The sequence below is a fragment of the Paralichthys olivaceus genome, chromosome 4, assembly GCF_024713975.1.
Source record: "Paralichthys olivaceus isolate ysfri-2021 chromosome 4, ASM2471397v2, whole genome shotgun sequence".
Taxonomy (NCBI): Eukaryota; Metazoa; Chordata; class Actinopteri; order Pleuronectiformes; family Paralichthyidae; genus Paralichthys; species Paralichthys olivaceus.
This window is the reverse complement of record NC_091096.1, coordinates 27,268,775-27,291,199: the sequence shown is the minus strand read 5'-3', so window position 1 is coordinate 27,291,199 and position 22,425 is coordinate 27,268,775. Positions and strand designations below refer to the sequence as shown.

At 42.8% G+C, this 22,425-nt stretch overlaps 1 protein-coding gene across 3 annotated transcripts in view; it reads right to left on the bottom strand.

The window, feature by feature from the left end:
* Positions 1-22,425, bottom strand: part of apba1a (amyloid beta (A4) precursor protein-binding, family A, member 1a) — a 75,755-nt gene that overhangs the window by 31,281 nt on the left and 22,049 nt on the right. For 2 of the 3 annotated variants that reach the window (XM_020104004.2, XM_020104003.2), the window contains one exon: positions 16,023-17,667. In XM_020104004.2, coding sequence (XP_019959563.1) covers positions 16,023-17,582 — 1,560 coding nt within the window. In that variant the 5' untranslated portion in view covers positions 17,583-17,667. Of the gene's footprint in view, positions 1-16,022; positions 17,668-17,860; positions 18,016-22,425 lie in introns of all 3 variants that reach the window. The other variant, XM_069522847.1, reaches the window with a different exon arrangement.

The following is a 22,425-nucleotide window of genomic DNA, read 5'->3' as shown; positions in this document are numbered from 1 at the left end:
CAGATTAACACTTCGCTGTACCCTGGGCAACAATATTCAAGGGCCCCATGATCACGACCCCGGGATCACCATAATCTACAGAATAAATTACAGTAATATACAGTAAATCTACTCAATACTTCAAGAACTAACTGTCATCAAGTGCATTTTGATGTACAGATGTGCAAATGCTCATAGAACTACAAATGCACCACTATGTCCTCTTGTCAAAGCCACTCACTCACATATGATGTTATGAAAAGAAAACATCAGCATCAGTATAATCTGACAAAATTGACCCACTACATAGAGAGGGAAGGACGTGTCCTCCATTTTCACAAAAAAATAAATAAGCTACCATTTTCAAGGTGTCCAATATTTATTTAACAACCCCTATTCCCAACATAAATGTATTGAAGTGATAGAGCCATCACAGAGGAAGTCCACAGACAAGACAAGGACAATCAAGTTATAGTGCAATATAAACATTAACATAAACAGAAATCTGCCTGTTTTCTATAAACAATTTACAGCATTTTCATGGAGCCACCCGGTCCCACAACATAGTCATTATTACTGTCTCAAGTTTATCAAGTTTTGTGACCAATGCAGCAGCTTCGAGTTTGGTTTGTGTTTTCTCATCACAGTCTGAAGCTTTTTTGGCTAATGTATCTCTGATTGCCCTGTAATTTTCATTGAGAGCTTTTGTGGAGTCTGCTCTGCATCTCCATCAAGTGCTGCTGAGGGATTTTAGAGTGTATCTAATGTAATGTTTGCTGTTGTGGAAAACTGTATTCCAGCGATGTATTGATGCGCTGCAAAATGTATACAGGGACCGCAACAGTTCAAAAAAGGAGTTAACCTCCTTACAGCAATTATCAATGCAATTAACACCTACGAGGTTCAGTGAATGGGCAGCACACGGTGTATAATTAATTAGTGGGTTTTGTTTTTTCAAGTGCGCCTGGAGCCTGCTGTATTTGCCAGACATGTTGCTAGCATTATTGAAAATTTGGCTATGATGGTTTGACAAGTCTAACCCTAAGCCTTGCACCATTTCAATCACAGATTCAGCTAGGCTATCACCTGTGTGGCTTTAGATGGGCTCAAACCCAATGAATCTTTCCACTACTCTGCCATCTGCACTGACGAAATGAAAAACAAATGTGAGCTGATCTGTTTGCTAAATCTGGTGTTGAGTCAACGACTACAGAGAAATATTTAGCGTGTCTGATTTCCTCTGCTATCACTTGCTTAGTTTTGTCACCCATTAATGAAATAAATTCTTCACATACAGTTCAGGACATGTAAGATGGCCTACCTCTACCCTTATTGCCATGCATTTCAAGGTGCCCCTTCAAAAAGGGGTCAAACCCTGCTATCAGTTCAAGCAGTCCCAAATAGTTCCCATTGTGCGCGAAGCCCAGCAGTTCGTTGTCACCTTGAAATGGCAGTCCTCTCACTCCCAAAAATGTAATATCGGCAACCACACATCTAGGGACTTCTTTGCAGTAAAGCTGTTCTGCCTCACACTGTCGGGCAACAGAAGTGTCAACTCTGCATGCGTATTTAGACCTGTGCAATAAAGAAAGCATGTTTTGTCTGTGTTCTGCACTCTTTCCATGATCACTTATCCTCTCTGGATGTTTCCAATCACAGAATCCGCTGATAAATGCATGCTTTTGGGATGACAGGAGTTTGCAGGCATAGCAATAAATTGATCCAGTTGATGGCGAGTAAAGAAACCATTCCCTTGGCACAATTTGATTGTTAGGGAGACGGCAATTAAGCACATCATTGGTGAAGGAGCGTGTCCAACTCCCAAGTCCTGAATCCCTTACCGATGCCGGATACTTGGCAGCCCGGTTCTGGAAAGCTGCAGGCCCCCGGTAGATCGCCTCTTCCCAGAGCTGCTCTGTAACTGCCCCCCACAGTGCAGGATCCCCAGGGAGTAGTAGAGGCGTTGAGGTACAGGGTACAGGTACAGACTCGACGAGCGGCTCAGATGGCGGTGAGACTCGAGGCCCATCACCACTTCCCTAAACAGTCGCACTCGCAGCAGAATCCGGGCCGTCGGTTGAACATGCCGGGGGCTCTTCGCTCTCTGGGCTGTGGACATTAGCTAGTGCCGGCAGTGAAGAAATGTCCTGGCTAGCTGTGCTGTCCTCATTGACAGAAGCTGCCTTAGCAGAACAGTTGGTATCATTTACTGGAGTGAAGAAATTACCACGCAACCTGCTCAGTGCACGTCGATTGGCGTCACCTTTGACCCGCCTCATAAGGGCTGACCAATGAGGAGAGGGTCACAGCTCACAGTCACAGGTAGCCAGGGGCAGGGATTCTGTGCAGCGCATAGACTGTATAGATGCAGCGCAACAGGTCCGGCGGACAGTTTAACATATAAGAGATAACCAGATATTTTGTTTGTGCCCTCACTGCCCTGGGCCCTTTAGAGGTGCCCAATTGCCCATATGGTTAATCCGGCCTTGCTTCCATGCCAAGGCTCGAGTTAACTGCAGAAGTGGTTTCAGTCACAGTCAGCAATATGCTAAGATAAGAGCTTTGTTATGCTAATTACAAGGAGAACTTCTGGACAGACTTAGTCTTGGGCTACACAAAGAATGACACACATCGCCTTCACATCTTTGTCACCGACTGAGTCCAGAAGATTTGCAGCAAACAGTGCATCCCGAGGAAAGACAAAGATTGAGCTGCTTTCATCTAACTGGTTCACTGGCCCCCCTGCAGTTTGCTTAAAGAGAGAACAGTTTGCTTAAAGAGAGTCTGGCAGACGGTACCGCAGCATCTGGACCAAGACCACAAGACTCAGGGACAGTTTTATCCCACAGGCTGTAAGACTGCTGAACTCCTGAGCTCTTTGAAGGTCACTACATCTGTTTAAAACAACATATTTATTTACACATTATATTATTCATAAGAAAAAATTGATATATTTTTTTTTAATTTACAATAATTCTCATTATGTCATTATCATTTCTATTCATCATATTTCCAACCAATATAAAAATATAATGAGTGCAATAATTCATACCCATCTCATTTTAGTACCTTATAATGTTTTATTATTTTATTATAATGTTTTATTTTATTTTTTTGCACCTTATAATGTTTAATTTTTTTGCACTAGTACTGACATTTGTACTTATTGTTTCATTAGCACTGGTGTATGTTATTTGTATTTTTAGTTACTCTTATTTTATGACACTTGCATGTTGAGTTGCTTGAGGTGCCTGGGATTTAAGATTTTCATTGCCAACATGTACGCTGTATCTGTTGTGCAGATGACAAATAAAACCTTTGAACCTTTGAACCATCTCTCTTTCTTGGCCAAAATGTGGCGACATGGAAAATGTTAATGGCTATTTTTTAGTTGATGGTGACAAAATGGCTCGATAGTGCCCCCTGAAAGAATTTAAACAAAGCATGTTTCACCGAAATTAAGATTGGTAGGTATACAAATTATGCCCACACTTACAAAAAAAGCGTCTTGGACATATGCCCTAAATTGAACAGGAAGTTGGTGATGTTAATTGTAATGTACAATTTATTCTCTTTTTTTTTTGCTATTTGCAGATATTCTACTGAACTCCTCCTACAGAATAATCATATCCACTTCAAATTTGGTTAGTGCAAACAAACAACCTCAACAATGAAAAGTTGTCATAAGTTTTCCTTCAACAGCATGCTCGTGGCCATATCACAGGAAGTTCAACTAATTTGACTATACATTGACCAAACTGCACAAGACTTAACATGTTCGATTACCTGGCATGACCACATTTACATGCCAAAATTCAACATAGTCAGAGCACTACCTTTTAGCAACAGGATGGAAGCTGAAAAAGGATGGGACATTTATCTCCTTCTTGTACTGTACATAAGGCAATACCAAGCCGTGTCAACCAATAACCAAAAACTACACTGCAGCCGCAGCACACCCCACATTGGGTAAATGAGGCAATTTTGAGTTAAATGTAAATTTCAAGGCTTCCGGACAATTGGATGACACCACAGAAGTAGAAGTATGGACTCATGTTATGTTTCTTTTTTTATGTTTGAAGAAGTGGTCACTAGTCACTTCAGTTTTATTGGATTTGGCTGCAATGCTGTTTACCCCTGAAACTGCACAAGTGTTTTTTAGATTCAAATACTTAACCCAGCCGTCGGTTGGCATAGTGGTGAGTAAATAATGAGTGAATTTTCATTTTAAGGTGAACTATACCTTTAATGCAAGAGACATTCCATTATGATTAGCATGACTCACTTCAACACTCTGACCCCTTATTGGCCATTATAGGGCAATGAATTCACATATATGCTATTAGAAGCCATAAACCCAAAAGATTGGGATTTGCCAATTTTATCTAAAACTTTCAATTTAAAGAATCAGTTTCAAGGGTCAGTTTGTCAATTTCACAACACACGTTCAGCCGGGCTCTGATATTGTACGTAAATCACTTAATCAGTTCAAACTTTGTACACATTCAGTACTTACAGTAAGTTAAGCTGTTATAGCTTGCCATATCCAATTAAAGGTACAGTGTGTAGAATTTTGTGATGTCTAGTGTTGAAATTGCATGTTGCAGCTGAACACCCCTCACCTCACCCTCCCCTTTCAAACATGGAAAAGAACCTGTGGTACCTTCAGTTGTCATAAAAACTCAAAAGGTGTTTAGTTTGTCCAGTCTGGACTAATGTAAAAAACATGGCAGCATACTGTAATGGAAATTTTTACATTAGTGTATGTTTAATTGCATGAGCAGACATGTATGTGGATGACTGACCAAAGAGTTGACCAAATTGTTAATCTAAAAGGGTTAAACTTAAGGTTTACGATGGTGGCTTAAGAGACTTGAGTTTTATGGCCTCGAGAAACCAAAACTTTATGGTATCTCTTGGTATCTCTGATTGGGGTCAAATAACTGGGGTCTCACAGAGGGGTCATCCACAGAACATGTAAACAAATTGAAAGGATGTCTCCTCCACTGAGTGAAACTACAGGAGGGTAATAAATGCCTTTGCATGCTTAGTGGGAGGGGGCTGAGAGTTATAAGAACACAGATTCTCCTATGTTCTTTGCTCATTTGTGCATGTCATTCAGGTGATGTGTACTGATGAGTCCATCTGCAGATGCAGAATTAAACTTTCAGAAAGAAGTGTTTGACTTTGTGCTTGTTTCAAAGAAATTGCCACCACAATTTTGGCGTTGTCGGCAGGATCACTCATGTGAGAGGACACTCTGGATCTAAAGGCTGAAAGGTAAAACTGCGCAGGGAGTCTGGGACTCTGACCTCAACCTCCCTGACAAAAGAGGGTAGAGACGTGAGGGCCTGATGCCTGAGAACCAAAGAGTGCTCCCACTGCTGTGATCCAGCGGACCAAGTAGCACAAAGACACTGTCTTTCTGGGAAGACAAATTCAGAAGGGAAACGATTCTCTCACAGGGTGAGTGACAGACGTGTCTGCATGGCGAGGTTTGGAACCGATGTAGAATCAAGGAAGCTTCGGGTGATCTTGGAGATCACGGGTGGTCTTGGAGACCACAGAGTTAATATAGAATAAAATATAGAAGCCTGTTGGTGATCTTAGAGAAGGTCACATAGTTAATTGGGAACTAAGGAGTATGGTATTAGAATAAACAGGTTGGTGATCTGAGAGGAGGTCACAAAGTTAAGAAGTAGTTTTTGTTGATTTTAATACACTTGTTATATTGGGTTCTGACGTCGAGCTCATGATTTAACAAACTATGATATAATATATTAAATAGAGTTTTGCACTGGAGATGTAACTGGGACTGAAGGACTGAGACCTGAGCCAGGATCATCTCGACACTGCGATGAATCTGCTTTAAGAAGAGAGAAAAAAGAGAGAGTGAGAGAAGTTCTCAACCGCCAAAGGTAAGTAAAGGTAAGTACATTTAATTAAACTTAAGTATATTAGGGGTATAATTGGCTTTTTGAGGTTATTAAGAAAGACTTAAATCCTAAAAACAAATTTTTAACAAAAGTAAATTAAAAAGAAAAGAACAGATTAAAATAAATTAGGGAATTTCTAAATGTCCTTTCCCATATCAGCATAACTTTGGTCTTCCAAATTTTGTATTTTGTTGAACAAATTCGGAGTTTAAATTGATAAATAAGAGTTGTGTTAAAACTGCTGAGACAACCTACTAGAGAAATGGGTTTAAACATCGGTAAAGGAAAGAAAGATAAGGATAATGCTAATCCACTTCAGCTTTCCTTTCTTAATGTTCAGTATATGTTAATAAGTGATGGTAAGTGTAGAGTTAGAGAGGAAAGAGTTAGAGAGGAACGAGTTAGTGAGGACAAATTAGAAGGAAAAAAGAAATGTAGGGATATTTGTACTGGATACATGTGAATTTTGGTTAACTGAAGTGAATATCAGGGACAGTTTACAGAAGGTAGGGATTGAACTCATCTCCAAGTCTCAGTGTGTCCGACTAGACCCTGATCTGGACTCAGTTCCACCGAGAGGACAACCACAGCCAGCAGCGGTGCAGTGTGATGACCAGCAGGACACTCAGCTGCCACCGGTGCAGAGGGCGCAGGCGGCAGCTCCAGCCGTCCCTAACCTCCATCCAGACCTCGACCTTGTTGCAGCAGAGGAGGTGGACAGACCTCCATCATGCACCACTCCATATGTGGCAGCATATACTCCACAGCGCACCGGGAAGGAAGCAATTTATGATTTGAATGCAACCCCACAAGCACCGATGGTGGAGGTGGCTGCAGGAGATGGAAACACTCAGCTGATCTACAGACCATGGACATTCGCCAATATGAAAGAACCTACATCTTCATCTCTCCCACAAGTGTTAAGTGGGGGAGCAGTATGCAGTGCAACTGGAACCAGCACTGAACAGCAGAGACTGCTAATGACTGAGATGGGGACTCAGTATTTGAAAGTGGCAAGATCCGTCTCTGCACAGGAGCGGAGAATAGTGAATCCAGCATGGGGTCATGCTGATCATGCAGAAAAACTCTTGAACAGCAAGAAAAAGAAAAAGGCAACGCAGTTGACAGAGGGACTGCAAATGGCACAGCTGGCAGCATATCAAAACCAAGTCTGCGGGCACAAGAAAGGTCATGGACGGAGAGGAAGGGGACGTGGAAGAACTGACGCTTGTTTCAAATGTGGCAAAATTGGACATTGGATCAGGGATTGCCCTGAGAACAAATACACATAGTGCGATTGAGTAGCGGTGGAGCTGGGGACAGTGAAGGATTCATCTGGTGCAGACGCGGAGACAGAGAGAAAGTTTCAACCTACTCACCAAATTCGTAAGAGCACTGTAACACGCAACACCATGTGAATTACTGTTAGAACTGATGCATATATGCAAAAACACACCATCACAGTAAATGGTGAAGACATCACATTTTTGGTAGATTCAGGTGAAACAGAATCAGTCTCCAAAAATGAATGTTAGAGATGTTTTAAAACAATTGAAGCAACAGGTATGACAGTGATAGAGAGATGAACTGTACCATTGTTTTGTTAAAATGAGGTTAAGGAAATTTTAAACAATAATTTTTGTTGTCACCACGCTGGCTGAGATTTGATGTGTTCATTGAGTAATATGCTAATTTTAACATCACAAGGCGTAGATGTAACTAGAGGATTTGATATATGCATATCAATGGAAGATTCTGAACGCTTCCCTCACCTCTGTAAGTAACACTTTCTTGTGAGATGCTGAGGTACTCACCCAGATGTAATTACAGATGTTATGCTAACACAAAGGATGGTACAGAAGGTTAGAGTAAGTAGTTAAAGAATGTGATAGAGAAAGTTAGATTAAAGATTAACGATAGGTTAGGTTGGTTATACTAGAACAGTAATCACTGTGTTGTCTCAGTAGCTTAGATTGACTCACTGGACAAATTGTTTAAGGTATCAAATTTCCATGTTCTATTAGGCAAAGGAGAACAAAAACAATTGGTATTGAAAGTTTTGAAACTTTGGACCAAAAGGGGTTATGGGAAGGGAAAAAAAAACATCTGATCCCAATAATAAAAATAATTTAATCAGAGGTTTAGAGGTAAATTACAAAAGATTTCTGCAGTGATAAATGCAATTAGGACTGTGGAATTTATTATTGTCAGACTGAACACTTTTCAAAAGCTAAGTGACTCAGATACAGTACAGCTGATAAATGCAGATATGAAGCTGTTTGTGGACGACTCAGCATTAAAAGATCCAGCAACTGGTAGAAGCCAAGTGGGTTTTGACGTTACAACTTTGTATGACTGTGGAGGTGAAGGGGGCGGAGAGAGCACCTTGAAGCGTTGAAGCCGATGGGTCCGGCTCCAGGGTCAGCGGGGAAGCTGACGCCTCCGGTTCCAGGGCCGAGGTCGGCGGGGAAGCCGACACCTCCGGGTCCTGCTCCTCTTCCTGCGCCCCGGTCCGCGGAGAAGCTGACGCCTCCGGTCCCGGTGCCGAGGTCGGCGGGGAAGCCGACACCTCCGGGTCCTGCTCGTCCTCCTGCGCCCCGGTCAGCGGAGAAGCTGACGCCTCTGGTCCCGGTGCCGAGGTCGGCGGGGAAGCCGAAACCTCCGGGTCCTGCTCCTCTTCCTGCGCCCTGGTCAGCGGAGAAGCTGACGCCTCCGGTCCCGGTGCCGAGGTCGGCGGGGAAGCCGACACCTCCGGGTCCTGCTCGTCTTCCTGCTCCCTGGTCAGAGGTGAGGCTGACGCTCGCGGGCCCGGCGATCCCCGCAGCTCTGGGTCCCCGGTCGGCGGATAGGCCGACGCCTGCCGACCCGGCTTCGATGGGTGGGTCTCCCGGACGGCGGCGCACCCCTGTTCCAGGGTCCAAGGTGCCCGTGCGGCGGCGCCCACCTTCCAGGCCGCCAGAGAGACGCCGCGTCCCGTGACGCCCACCTGCTCGACCCCCGGAGCGCCTCAGTCGGTGGGCTGGGTTCCTCCCCTGGCCGGATGGAAGGGGGGGAGTAGTTCAGGCCGGATAGCTCCCGGACCTGAGTCTGACGGTGGGAGTATGTGGAGGTGAAGGGGGCGGAGAGAGCACCTTCACCTGCACCACAGAGGATCAGTCGGCACAGGTGAGAGCTGTTAGCTGATTGATCCTCAGACTTGAAAAGGCAGCAGCAGAGCTGCCTCGAGGACACTGGGGAAGAGAGACTGAAGCTGAAGGTCCAGCAGAAAGTGCTGGACCCTTTAAGTTAATATTTTGTCAGTTCTGTTGACTGTTAATAAAAAGATGTTGCTGAACACGCAATGGTTGGACTGGTTTGTCTCTGGCTGTCGTGGTGGGAACCCCGTGGCATGGTCGACTGCCACAATGACAAATTTGGCTGAATCACTCATTACATTATTCTGCAGAAGCTGCAGAATTGGTTGCATTGATTGAGAAATGCAAATATGTAAGTGTCAGGTGTCAACAGGGAAATGCAGGGAGTATGCATTGGGAATGGTATATGATTTACAGATGGTATATGTGGTACAGATTTACAGGAGCTGCAGATAAGGGCAGCTCAGTTAAAAACAAACAAAAAAGTCTGTTTGAAGGAAAGTGGATTGTTTGGTGGCTATACATTTTTGGTCTGGAACAAATGGGAAATCCTGTTTAGCAAGATATCTGTTCTGACCATGTTGACACATGGTCAGAACCAAGTGTCAAAGGGGGGATGCCAAATGTAGGAAGAGATACAGATATATTGGGTTACAAAAGAATTGACAAACTCACAAATTACTCGCAAATTATTTTTTTAAATGTTCATTAGAGTTATATAATTGGTACTATAATAACATAAAAAGAGGAATCCAGATTATATAAAGTGAACTGTTGAGGGATTTTATGGAAGGACAAAGTGAGGGAAAGCAATACTGTCTTGATTTTATTGACATGTGTGTTTCTCCACATTTAAACAGGACTCTTCAGCAGTTGCGAAGGCACTGCTCAGGGAAATGTTTTATTGTGCAACCTGTCCCCTATGCTTTTTGAGATCCACAGATAGGTGAAGGAAGCCCTACCAAAATCCATAGATGGCAATGAAGGCTGCTGAAAGATCAACTTGGATGTATGCAAGCCATTGCAGGGAGGTTCCTGAGCAAGGAGGGGATTCTTCAGAACACAGCGTGCATGTCAGTGAGTGCACCTCAGCCTTCAACTGCTTTGTGTCCGCGAGCAAGGGGGGGGGATGGAAATCTCTAGGACCACACGTCTCCAATCTCAAGAAGAGGCGGCACATTGATTAGGGGGTTGGCTAGGGTGATGCTGCTGATAAACGATGACGCTGACAGACAAAAAGTGACACCTGATGGGACGGCTGGGATGCAGTTAGAAGGAAAAGATGTGTTCCCTGTTCTTGCTCACAGTCATCATCGTCCTGCCAACACTGCTATGGCAGGTGAATGACTGACCAAAGAGTTGACCAAATTGTTAATCTAAAAGGGTTAACCTTAAGGTTTACGATGGTGGCTTAAGAGACTTGAGTTTTATGGCCTTGAGAAACCAAAACTCTATGGTATCTCTTGGTATCTCTGATTGGGGTCAAATAACTGGGGTCTAACAGAGGGGTCATCCACAGAACATGTAAACAAATGGACAGGATGTCTCCTCCACTGAGTGAAACTACAGGAGGGTAATAAATACCTTTGCATGCTTAGTGGGAGGGGGCTGAGAGTTATAAGAACACAGATTCTCCAATGTTCTTTGCTCATTTGTGCATGTCATTCAGGTGATGTGTACTGATGAGTCCATCTGCAGATGCTGAATTAAACTTTCAGAAAGAAGTGTTTGACTTTGTGCATGTTTCACAGAAATTGCCACCACAATACATAGAGAGGGTCCCCTCGATGTAAATATAAAGGGCCTTTTCTGGGGTAAAGAAAACTACAATTCATACAATTTAGATGAAACGACTTCGTGAAAACATCATGAGGATTATTCTACATTCAATTTCAGCCAATAGTTCCATTTCACCTAAATCTTATACACTGGACATTTAATTCAAAATACCTCACATCAAATGAAAACAAGGGTAGTGGTTGTGTCAACATAGGTCAGTCAAGTAAGGCTTGTCAAGTCATGTCTCTGAGTAGGGATAGTTTTGTAATGGGCCTGTCGGATTAAATCTGTGGTAGTAGGATTTGTAGATTTATAAATTTAATGAAAGTTGTCATACAAGGCTTACTTCCTGTTGATGGTACCAAGAAATGACTGAATACAGGCAAATAGATCTATTCAGGTTTGGCGCTTTTGACCCCACATTATGTAATAATCTGACACTTTTTGTAATAAACAGTAATAAGAGTGACCAAAACTCACACTTTCACACACCTTTAATCTCCAAGGGGTTAAAATGACAGTTAATTAATTTGAAGTTGATCTGATGACAGCTCTAGGAGAAGTTAATTAAAAAATGGTCACTAAATTCAAAATGGCTGACTTATTGTTGAGTTTAGTTTATTGCTCCCTGAAACTTTTTTGTTCATATTGTCCTGATACATGTGTGTACCTAATTTTGTAAAATATCATTGAAACCAACCAAGGGGCTGCGTGCTGTGGAGCCATTTGTCCTATTCAGATTTCTCCAGAATGAGTACATTTTCACCACTTTTGTATTTTCTATCTATCTTAAGTTTCATGAGTTTTTGAGCATATTAAGGCCCTCAAAAATGTGATTGTTGTCCCCAAATATTAACAATAATCAAAGCCAATCCAATAGGGTCCTCGCACTTTCTGAGCCGTAAAAATAATCAGAGCAATCCCAATATGGTTCCTTGCATTTCAGTAGGGTCCTTGCACTGTTTGTGCTTAGGCCTGCTAATAATAATCCCTTAAAAAAAAAAGGGCCCAGCACCTTCAGTGCTAGGGACTCTTTCAGGCCCAGCACTATCGGTGCTCGGGCCCTGATAATAATGATAATCATAATAATAATCCATTCAAAAAGAATAAGTCTCTTTCACTTTCATTGCTAGGGACCATTTCCGCCCCAGCACTTTCAGTGCCCTAATCGGAGCAATCCCAATAGGGTCCTTCTTGCGGTTGCTGCTCGGGCCCAAAATATAATTATCACAGCAATCACAATAGGATTTCGCCTGAGGCACACTGGAGGCTCTGTAGTGTAATTTTTGGTCATTATGCTATGTCACAATATTAATGTGACTATATACCTTTAATCTGCACGATCTGCATGTTTGTTAAAGTTAAAAAAAAAGAGACATAAGTTACTGATGATTACAAAAAGTTTAACGCAGCAATGACGAATCAAATAATATACTCAGTGTGTTACAAGCAGTGTGATGTGCATGTGTAACTGGTATAAAGAAATAATAATCTTTTAATCTGAAAACAAGAAAACATAACAGTGTCAAATCAGAGACAAATATCTTTTTAAAAAAATTAGTAAACGATCTGTACAGAATATAATGGTGTAAAGAGTATGAAAAACAGTTTGAAGGAAAAAGAGACCTATCAATGCATGATAGGGGCTCTCCAGAGGGAAAGTCCCAGCTCCAAGGCCATCAAAGCCACTCAGGTGTTTGGAGGCTTTTAAGGGGTAAACTCAAGTCCATCATACCAAAGTAACCCCAGGGCTTGGAGACTTTCGAGGGGGAGGGTCGTAATGTCAGACCCTCCCCAATAACCAATAAGATTAGATCACAACGTCGGACCATAAATGATAAATGTAATGATAGACCAGTAACAGGCGTGGCCCTTAAGGATAGATAAAGCGGAGCAACACCACTTTTAGTCAGAGTTTTTCTCTGGTGTGGCTCCGGCTCACTACTGAATGCTCTCGGGTTTTCTTGTCGACAATAAAACTCTGCTGCTTTTAAGTTGACTTCTCTTGTTTTTTATTCAGCTGAATTTTCGACTTTTTGACCACAAGTGGAACTTAGTTTTCATCACAACAGCGGAACAGTAGCAGAACGACTGCAAAGCTGTTCTTCTGCGTGTTGCGGTTGTGTGCCTGTCACAATAGCCGACGTTCAGCATATTTGACAGATTTAGAGAACACCTCCAGCTGAACTAGGGAGAGTCAATTGGCACAGCTGAGGTTAGTTGGCCAATTAATCTCCCTCAAATATAAAGGCGCCAGGAGAGCTGCCACCAAAGGATAAAGAGACAGACATGAAAGAGACTTGACAGAGCTGAGCTGCCAAGATGCCAGCAGAAACTGCTGGACAATTTAGGTTTGGTTTAAATTTAAGTTTGCCTTTCTCATCAATAAAATTATGTTGAAAGCTGAATGTTTATTGTTGGGAGATCGCCTGTGGCAACATCATCTGCCACAGTGGTGCCCAACATGGGGCCCAACACAGCCAGGAAACCTTACCTGCAGCCAGACTGGCTTGAATGGCGGAGGAGTTTGTGGTCATGTACCGGGAGCAGGCGGTGGAGGGCAGACGGCTGCTGGAGGCTCTCCAGAGGCAGGCGGAGAAGTGGACAAAGCTGCCAGAACGTCCCCCGGCCTGGTCGGGGGCTGCTCTTGTATACTGCCTCCGGACGACGGCTCCTGTTTTCGGTCCTTCGATGGAGGTGAAGGCGGCGAAGCACGTCGGATGTTGTACTGTCCCCACTTTGGCGGTAAGGTGGTAATAGTCAAAGCAAATTCAAGACCAGACCATGTGACCAAAACTCACACTTTCACACACACTTTAATCTCCAAGGGGTTAAGATGACAAATTTAAAGTTGATCTGATGAAAGCTCTAGGAGGAGTTTAATGTGATGACTTCCTGTTTGGTCTCACATATCAATCCAACAGAGATTTCTGCTAATTTTGAAAAGACACGTCCCTACCAATTGTTGTACATCGTAAGTCAATCGTGTTGCTAGGGCTGCTCTTTAGGGGCCACTCTTCAGCTATGACCAAAATTGTTACTTATCCAAAATGGCTGACTTCCTGTTGCATTTTTCATAATGCTCCTAAGATCTTTTGTTCGTCTGGTCATGAGCATGTCTAGGCCCTGAAAAAGCACCCCAAAGAAAATGATTATCAAGCATTTCAATTTCAATAAGGCCTTCGCACAGTCATGCTATTGCCCTTATAATAGTCAGAGCAATTCCAATAAGATTCTTTCACCATTAGTGCTTGGGCCCAAATAATCAAAGAAATTCCAACAGGGTCCTCATGCTGGTTCCTTGAATTTCACCAGGGTCCTGGCAGTGTTTGCTGCTCGGGCCCTAATTACAGCTGCAAGCAGCAATGGTCAGGCCCCCCGCAGTCCATGCAGGGGCCTGACCATCGCTGACCATTTCCTTCAACCACGTAGAAGTTTGGGTAAATTAAACATATACACTCAAATGACAAATTCCACATACATCATCAATGTGTTCTGATTGCACTAAAAGAAAGAGTCAATATGATTATTCTGTAGGTGCTTGCTCATTGTGGGAACTATTGGTTTTCTCTATATAAATACTAATATATTATTATTATAATATTTTAAGGTCTTGACCTTCTATGTAAGGTCTATGTAAAGTGCCTTGCGATAATGTATATTATGATTTGGCGCTATACAAATAAAACAAAATGTGATATTGATCTTTGTCCTCCAGGCACCAAATTCTATTCATCATCTTTTAGTCCAAGTGAATGTTTGTACCTAATTTGAAGATATTCCCTCAAGATGATCTTAAGATATCATGTTCAACAAAAACATTGACGTACATTGTAAATGTTTGTGCCAGACGAGGTGAAATTTTCTTTGGGCATTTTTATTTACCTTTATGGTCGACCACGAAAATGTAATCATCTCATATTTATGTCTAAGTGAATGTTTGTTGTCCTGAAATATCACATCCACAGGAATGTGAGGTCACTGTTACATTGACCTTTGACCTCCAAGCACCAAAATAGAATAAATTCATCTTTTGACTAATTTGAATACATTTTCTCAAGATAATCTTAAATATCATGTTCATCAAAAACATAAACATGCTTTGTGAGGTTAACCTTTTTCCTACCAAAATCATTTCAATAAATCCTTGACTCCAAGTGAATATGTGTGCCAAGGATTCCTTGATGATGTTACAGAGATGAAAATGTTCTTTTTGAGGCCACTGTGAACTTGACCTTTGACCACCACAATCTAATCAGTTCATCCATGAGTCCAAGAGAATATTAGCACCAAATTTGAAGAAGTTCCCTCAAGGCATTCTGGAGATATCGTATTCACAGGAATTAGACATACTGACAGAAAACCAGAAAACATAATGCCTCTGAGCCGGCAAAAGCCAGTGGCAGGAGGCATTATGTTTTTGGGTTGACCGTCCCTCCAAGCAAAAAAAATAACCAAGCAAAAGTTGTTCATCACAATCAACATTGCCAGCTTCCTTTTCAATTTTTGTAATCTGGCCATGATACATATACTGACTGATTTTCACAAGTCGAGACGTGCCACCGGGGCGGCTTTGTTGAAATTTTGTAGGTGGCGCTTTTGAGACATTTTGCGAGACCCATATTGGAAGTAAATGCTGTTATTTCCAAATGAGTTTTGGGATTTGTCCAACATGTTCAGCCCCCCAAATGAGATCAATTTTAAAAGTAAACATTATATTTGGGTGAGTTGCCACAGCAACAGTGTTCAATGAAGATGCACAAGATTCATTGACCAAATTTCAACTGGATGAGGGTCAACCTTCTAGGAGTACATCACAGTATAAAACATGTAATTTCTTGTTGCCAGTAGAGGGCGCTATGACTATGGCTGAATATTGTTCAGGTGGGGACTCTCATCAAACACATGAAGGTTGGTGCAGATTAGATTAATGTACACTGAAGTTAATAATCAGAGCAATTCCAATAGTCATCGCATTGTTTGGGCCCTGAAAATATAGAAATATTATTCTTCGCCAAATGCAAAAAAAATATTGCTCCAAAATTAAAATGTTGACAGGAAGGGAGAAATTACCCTTTACTGTGGGGGAAGGGAGGGAATGTGCAGTTTTGGCACCCAAACCTGATTACAACTGAAATTGATATCCATGAGTCAATTTGAAATGTCATATTTCACATTGATATACTGTACTTACATCACCTCCCAGTGGCTTAATGTCACACTTGACAGTGGGGCTCAGGTCCTGCCTCATTACCCAAATGGGCTCCTTGGGCTCATCAGGTGTGTAAGGAGATCTCACTGTTCTGGTCTTCACCTCCTCTATGGCCTCCTTAATGTCCTTGATAGCTAGAGATATGGTGTCCCTCTTCTCACAACTGTTCCTCATTGCTACAGGGTCCTCTGAAGGACTAACAGACAGTTGTGTGGCTGGCTTCCCCCGGTAGTTGGCTTTTTGATGTTTATCAGAGTCAATCTGGGACTTATTTTGAGGTTTTTCTACATCCTGTGGTAGCTCACCTTTTTCATACATTGTGCCCTCTGCATTACAAAGAAGACTCTGAGAGCTTCGGCTTTCTTTTACCTCACCCACAATGCTGTCAATGTCCTCCACCTGCTCACAGCTGTCAGCACGGGGGTATGGGGCAAACTCAGCCTCTTTCTCTGGGCTGTCTGACTCGCCATCCGAGCGTTCATCATAGTGGCGCAATCGGGAACCCACTGCCTCCTGCTGATGGTAGTCACCACCTACTGCCTGGCCCTCCAACAGTTTAAAGCCAGCCTTTCTCTGTTCAAGAGACTCTGTGTTTCCAGCCCCATTTGCAGCAGATGAAACTGATGGTGGGGCTTCGCAGATTTCCTCATATACATGCTCAGACAATGAGTAAATGTCATATGGCTCAGAATAGGCTTCATCTACTAGTCCGTTATCAAAACTCTCCAACTGCAGACCAACCAAGACATCGGCCCTTGCTCTGGAGTAGCTGAGGGGTTGGGTGTAGATGTAGCTGGAATATCCAGCATTCAGTGTTTCTTCTGAATCATCCTGTCTGTGGGGGCTTGGGATATTAAGCAGGGGTTCATGTGTCATGCGGGGGGGTTGAGGATAGTTATGTTGTGAATGGAGATGTTGCTGTTCAGCCTCAGCACTCTCAGTGTATCCCTCTGCCTCTGGCCTTAGCTGGACTTCATAGTTCCCAGCCTTGTCCTCTGCCTCTGGCTGTGCCTCAGTCTCCAAAACCATCATGACCAGACCATCATCCCCCTCAGCCCGGTCAGTATGGGTGTGAAAGCCACTCTCAGTGCTTGCTGAACGGGCCAGCACTGAATTGTCCCTCTCTCGTTCATCTTCTTTGGTCATCTCTGGATGGCATTGCTCATTCTGGTGTTGTGCTCTCTCTGCCTCTCTCTGCAGCCTCTGTCTATGCCTCTGATGTTGAACTCTGATCTGGGCCTTGTTATCCCCCTGTCTTCGGTAACGTGTCACCGCAGGTCTAGGAATAGGCTGTGTCTGCTGGGGCTGTGGAGACTGAGCTCCATACAGCGGCTCAATGCTTCGCTCATTCTGTGGGTGACACAGTTGTAGTGCCCTGGCTCTGCCACCATCACTGCCTCCAGCTGGGGCCTCACAGCATCTGTGCTGCTTTTCCTGATTGCTGTAGTTACGGTATCCACTGTAATTATTATGGCAATGGTGAGGAGTCGCATTGGTTTCCTGCATTGCCAATTGCTCACTTTCCATCTCCTGATGGTTCATATCTGTCTGACTCTGGTTAGTTCAAGTGTCAGAGGAGTTTTAGGAGGTTTTAGGAGTCCTTCATCAGCAGGCAGCAAGGGAGAGACTGTAAATGATAGACAGAAAGGGAGGAAATGTGAGCAAACGTGACCAAGCAGGGACAAAAATAAATTAATTGTTAAGGCTCTGGTCTGACTAAAATCTAAAGGTTATTGGTTGAACATGTGATTCTGGACATTTGGTAACATAATGACAACTCACAGGGATTACTGTCAGAATACTGCAACTGGTAAACTAACCATTCACATAAGCCAGCAAAGAATATGCAAGTCCTTCTCAGTCACAATAGCAGTACAGGCTCAGTTGTTGCCTGCTGCGCTGCTGCTCTACCCTGCAGGTAAGACAGCCACAACCGCACCCATGTCCATGCACATGCACAGTCTCATCAGAAAGGCTGAGGAGGAGGAGACACAGGGAAACAGGAAAAACACAGTGAAGAGTAGAGAGGGAGCCTGGAGTCACAGGAACCATGATATTGTTTTAGACCAAGCTATAATGGCAATGACGGCCAACTTTGCATATCCAAATCATTTCTTCCAACCAATTACTCTGTGAAATTAAAGTCTTATCCAGTCTGACAGCTCTCAAATATGCTCAATCACAACTATAAATATATAATGACAAGTCTTATATTACCTTTATATTTTCAGTATGTCTACGTTATTATAATACTGCACTAATCAGAATATTGGCTGAAATCTGAAAATGCAGAGACATTGCATAAGCAAAGCTCAAGTCAAGAAACAGTAGAAGTCAGATGATCACAGAGGTTGAAAACAAATAAACAGTTGATCTACTTGAACCATTTTATCTGCAGGTCAAAGTAAGAGTTATATTTATACAATATTAACCTTTATTTATACATGAGGAATCATTGAGGGAGGCCCTCATTTACAATGATGTTGAGTGATAGGATACAATAAAATACATATATATCTATATAGATATATAAGATGCATAAAAATAGCGAACATACAACAATTAGAGGAAAAATCAATTAAAACATACACAGCCATTTAGCTTTATCTTCTGTATATCAACCATGGATTTAAATTCCACAGGGGCTACTAAAATAATAACTTTTAAGGCACTTTGTAATGAGTTCCAGGCAGTGGCTCAAAGAAACTTAAGGCAGTTCTGCCAAGCTCTTTACAAATGTTAGGGCCCTGCAATAAAAGCCATTCATTTGAATGCATTTGATATCAACCGGAGGACCATTGTAGCATTAAATATGCATAAGATGGGGTCTGTAGTACAAAACAAGTTAAACATACCCAGAATATCTGTTCTAGATCCAGCTGAACTTAACCTAAAAGTCACAGTAGCTCAGCAGCCACACAAAGCTGGTTATCAACTCGTTAAGTCAACCCAGGTTTTCGTCATCAAGATCTGAGCATGTGCACATGAAAGGGGGGGTGTTTACCGTGTATGACTAATCACTGACATGAAGAAGTGTATTGACAGAGAAGTGTATTTCACAACGAGGATCATAACAGAACAATCAAATTATCCAGGCTAAAAAACACAGTTAAAGCAGCTAAATCTCTGCACTGACTCTGAGGACCCACTGTGGTAAAAACGTTTGCAATGGGGGCGCTGTGGGAGCGATGTAGATGTAGGATGTGTTTCACACAGGCTCAGTTGGAATGTGACATTTTTTACACTTTTATATTACACTTTTTATTTGTTTTGCTGGCGTTAAGCCCTATCATTGCAGCCTGTCACTTTATGTAAACCTTTTTCGCTTGTGGGCACTTTAAGATGGCAAACCGAGGGAGAAGCAACGCTACTAAAGCAGGCCGTGGCAAGCCCCGGCTATCACCTGAACCACAATCCCCAGGTCAGCCAGATGCTAATGCCACCTTGTTGTTGAACATGAGGGAGATGATGGATGAAATGCGCTCGGACATCCTCAGTAAGTTTGAAACCACCATCTCGGCAGCAGTTAAAAGAGAGATTGTGGCGGCTTTGGAGCCCTTTGAGAAGAGACTCACTTCATATGGCGAAACGATCGCGGACCTCGAGCGCTCGGCGAATGCCAACGACATGGAGCTATCTGACCTCCGAGCTAATGTTAGCAAGCTAACCACCACTGTTGACTCCCTGTCAAGAAGTGCGAGGACCTGGAGAGTCGTTCAAGGTGGAATAATGTTCGCCTAGTGGGCCTGTCTGAGGGCACAGAGGGTCCTCTTCCCACCGAGTTCACGGCCCAGCTCCTACAAGACATACTCGGTCTTGACAACAAACCTATGCTGGACCGGGCTCATCGCACTCTACGCGCCAAGCCTAAGGATGGCGAGCCCCCTCGTCCACTCGTTATTCGGGTGAACCTGTTTCAAGTCCGGAACCAAATTCTGCACCGAGCTGGAGAAGCTTCCCCTCTTTCCTACATGGGCAGGAGGATCTCGATCTTCCCCGACTTCACCCCGGCGGTAGCTAAAAAGCGGGCCGCCTTTGCTGCAGTAAAGAAAGAGCTTCATTCCTGCCCAAATGTCAAGTTTGGGCTTCTCTACCCAGCAATGCTACTCATCACTCTGCCCAGCGGACAGTCCGACAGGTTTGAGGATCCGACATTGGCGCTGAACTTCATTGAGAAGGATATTAAAAAGGGAGTCACCCCGGACACTATTTAGTTGACATGTTAACTTGCTGTTATTGTTGCTGGCCTTGACTACTACATTTGCCCCTCACCAGGGTTGCCTTGGTTTCTTATTGTGTTCAGTGAGCTACAGTTCTGAGGGGATACTGATTTTGTTTTTGATTGTATTATGTATCGATTTAATAGTCAGCTTTTGCTACCTGAATTAATTCTTAGTACTTTCTTAGTACATTTATTACAGTGTGATTTCATTGACGTAACTTCATGTCACATTTCCAACGCCTAAGTAGTTGTAGTTCATTTGGTGTTTGGTATAGGCTTTTTTCAGAACTATAAGAGGTGTGTCAGATTGATTGTTCAAGGGGGTACATTGCGCTCATCCCGTTTGGGGGGATGCTTCTGCTAAAGTTCATGTGGGTGGGAAGGGAAAGGTATGTGTGTGTTATGTTTGTTTCTGTTTTTCTTTTTTTCTTTTTGTTTTACATCAGTCAAGTTTTTGCTTTCAGTTTTGCTTCAGATCATCACCATTACATAATACTATTGTTACCTAGCCATGATCCCATCTAATATAACAACATCATCCAGTTGGTATGACATTAGATTCACAAGTTTTACTGCAAAGGGCTCAATAATCCTATAAAACGAAGTAAGATTTTGCACCATCTTTACCATCTTGGGGCCCATGTAATTTTTTTGCAAGAGACTCACCCCAAGGTCTCAGACCACTCTAAACTGAGGAGGGGATGGGTAGGTCAGGCTTATCATTCCTCATTTCAAGGCAAATCTAGGTGTCCAGCTATCTTGTTACATAAATCTGTTCCCTTTGTGCATTCAAGTACTATCTCTGACCCTAACGGTAGATTTATTATAGTTGCTGGCCAGATTCATAACACCTGGGTGGTATTTGCTAATATTTATGCTCTCAATTTTGATGATGATGCTTTCTTTAAACGCCTTTTACTAACTCTCCCTTATTTGTCATCATACCACTTAATACTAGGTGAAACTTTAATTGCTGGCTTGACCCTCAGCTGGACCGTTCTTCCCCCAGAGCTTGCGCTCCATCGAAATCAGCTAAGGTAATCCAGTCCTTTATGGAGGAATTTGCTGTCACCGACGTTTGGCGCTTTTGTAACCCTTCTAAGAGGGAATATTCATTTTTCTCTCATGTCCATCACACTTTCACCCGCATTGACTATTTTTTGGTTGATAAAAGATTTCTCTCATTGGGATCTAATTGTAAATATGATGTTATTGTTATTTCTGATCATAACCCTATTTCTATGGATATTTGCTTTAAGATCTTTAATTCTACGCGTACGCCATGGCGTCTTAATACATGCCTTCTTTTAAACGATGATTTTGTTAACTTTGTCTCGCAACAAATTGACTTCTTTTTGAGCTTGAATAAAACACCCGATGTGTCTGCCTCAGTACTTTGGGAGGCCTTAAAGGCATACATCAGGGGGTTGATAATTTCCTACGCAGGATATGAGAAGAAACTCAGGAGAGAGAAATTAACTAAGCTGACGCAATGCATATCTGAACTTGACAGGTTGTACGCTACTTACAAAACTCCAGAGCTATATTAAGAGCGACTCTGTCTACAGTAAGAATTCAATGCCTTGACGACACACTGTACCACTGAACTTCTCCTACAAACAAGGTCCAAGTTCTATGAACATGGAGATAAGGCCTGTAAATTGTTAGCCCACCAATTACGTCAGACATCTACATCTCACCATATCCCACAAATTCAGACTAATTCGCGTATCACCACTGAACCCATGGAAATGAATAATGTGTTTAAGGAATTTTATATGTCTCTCTATTCATCTGATCAAGATACCACTCCTGATTTTGACAGTTTCTTTGAAAGTTTGGAGATTCCCTCACTCGATCAACCAGCTGCGGAAGAGTTGGAGAGGCCAATTACTATCGCTGAACGTAGCACAGCTGCATCATCTCTGCATAATGGGAAAAGCCTTGGGCAAGATGGCCAAGGCCTCTGAATTTTTCAAAAAGTGTTGGCACAAGCTTGCCCCTTTGGTATTGGATGTGTTCAATGAATCATTTGAATCCGGCCGCCTTCCCCAAACTCTCAATCAAGCCTCCATTTCCCTTCTCCTAAAAAAAGGCAAAGACCCGTTAGCCTGCACCTCTTATCGTCCAACTAGCTTATTGAATGTTGATTTTAAATTGTTA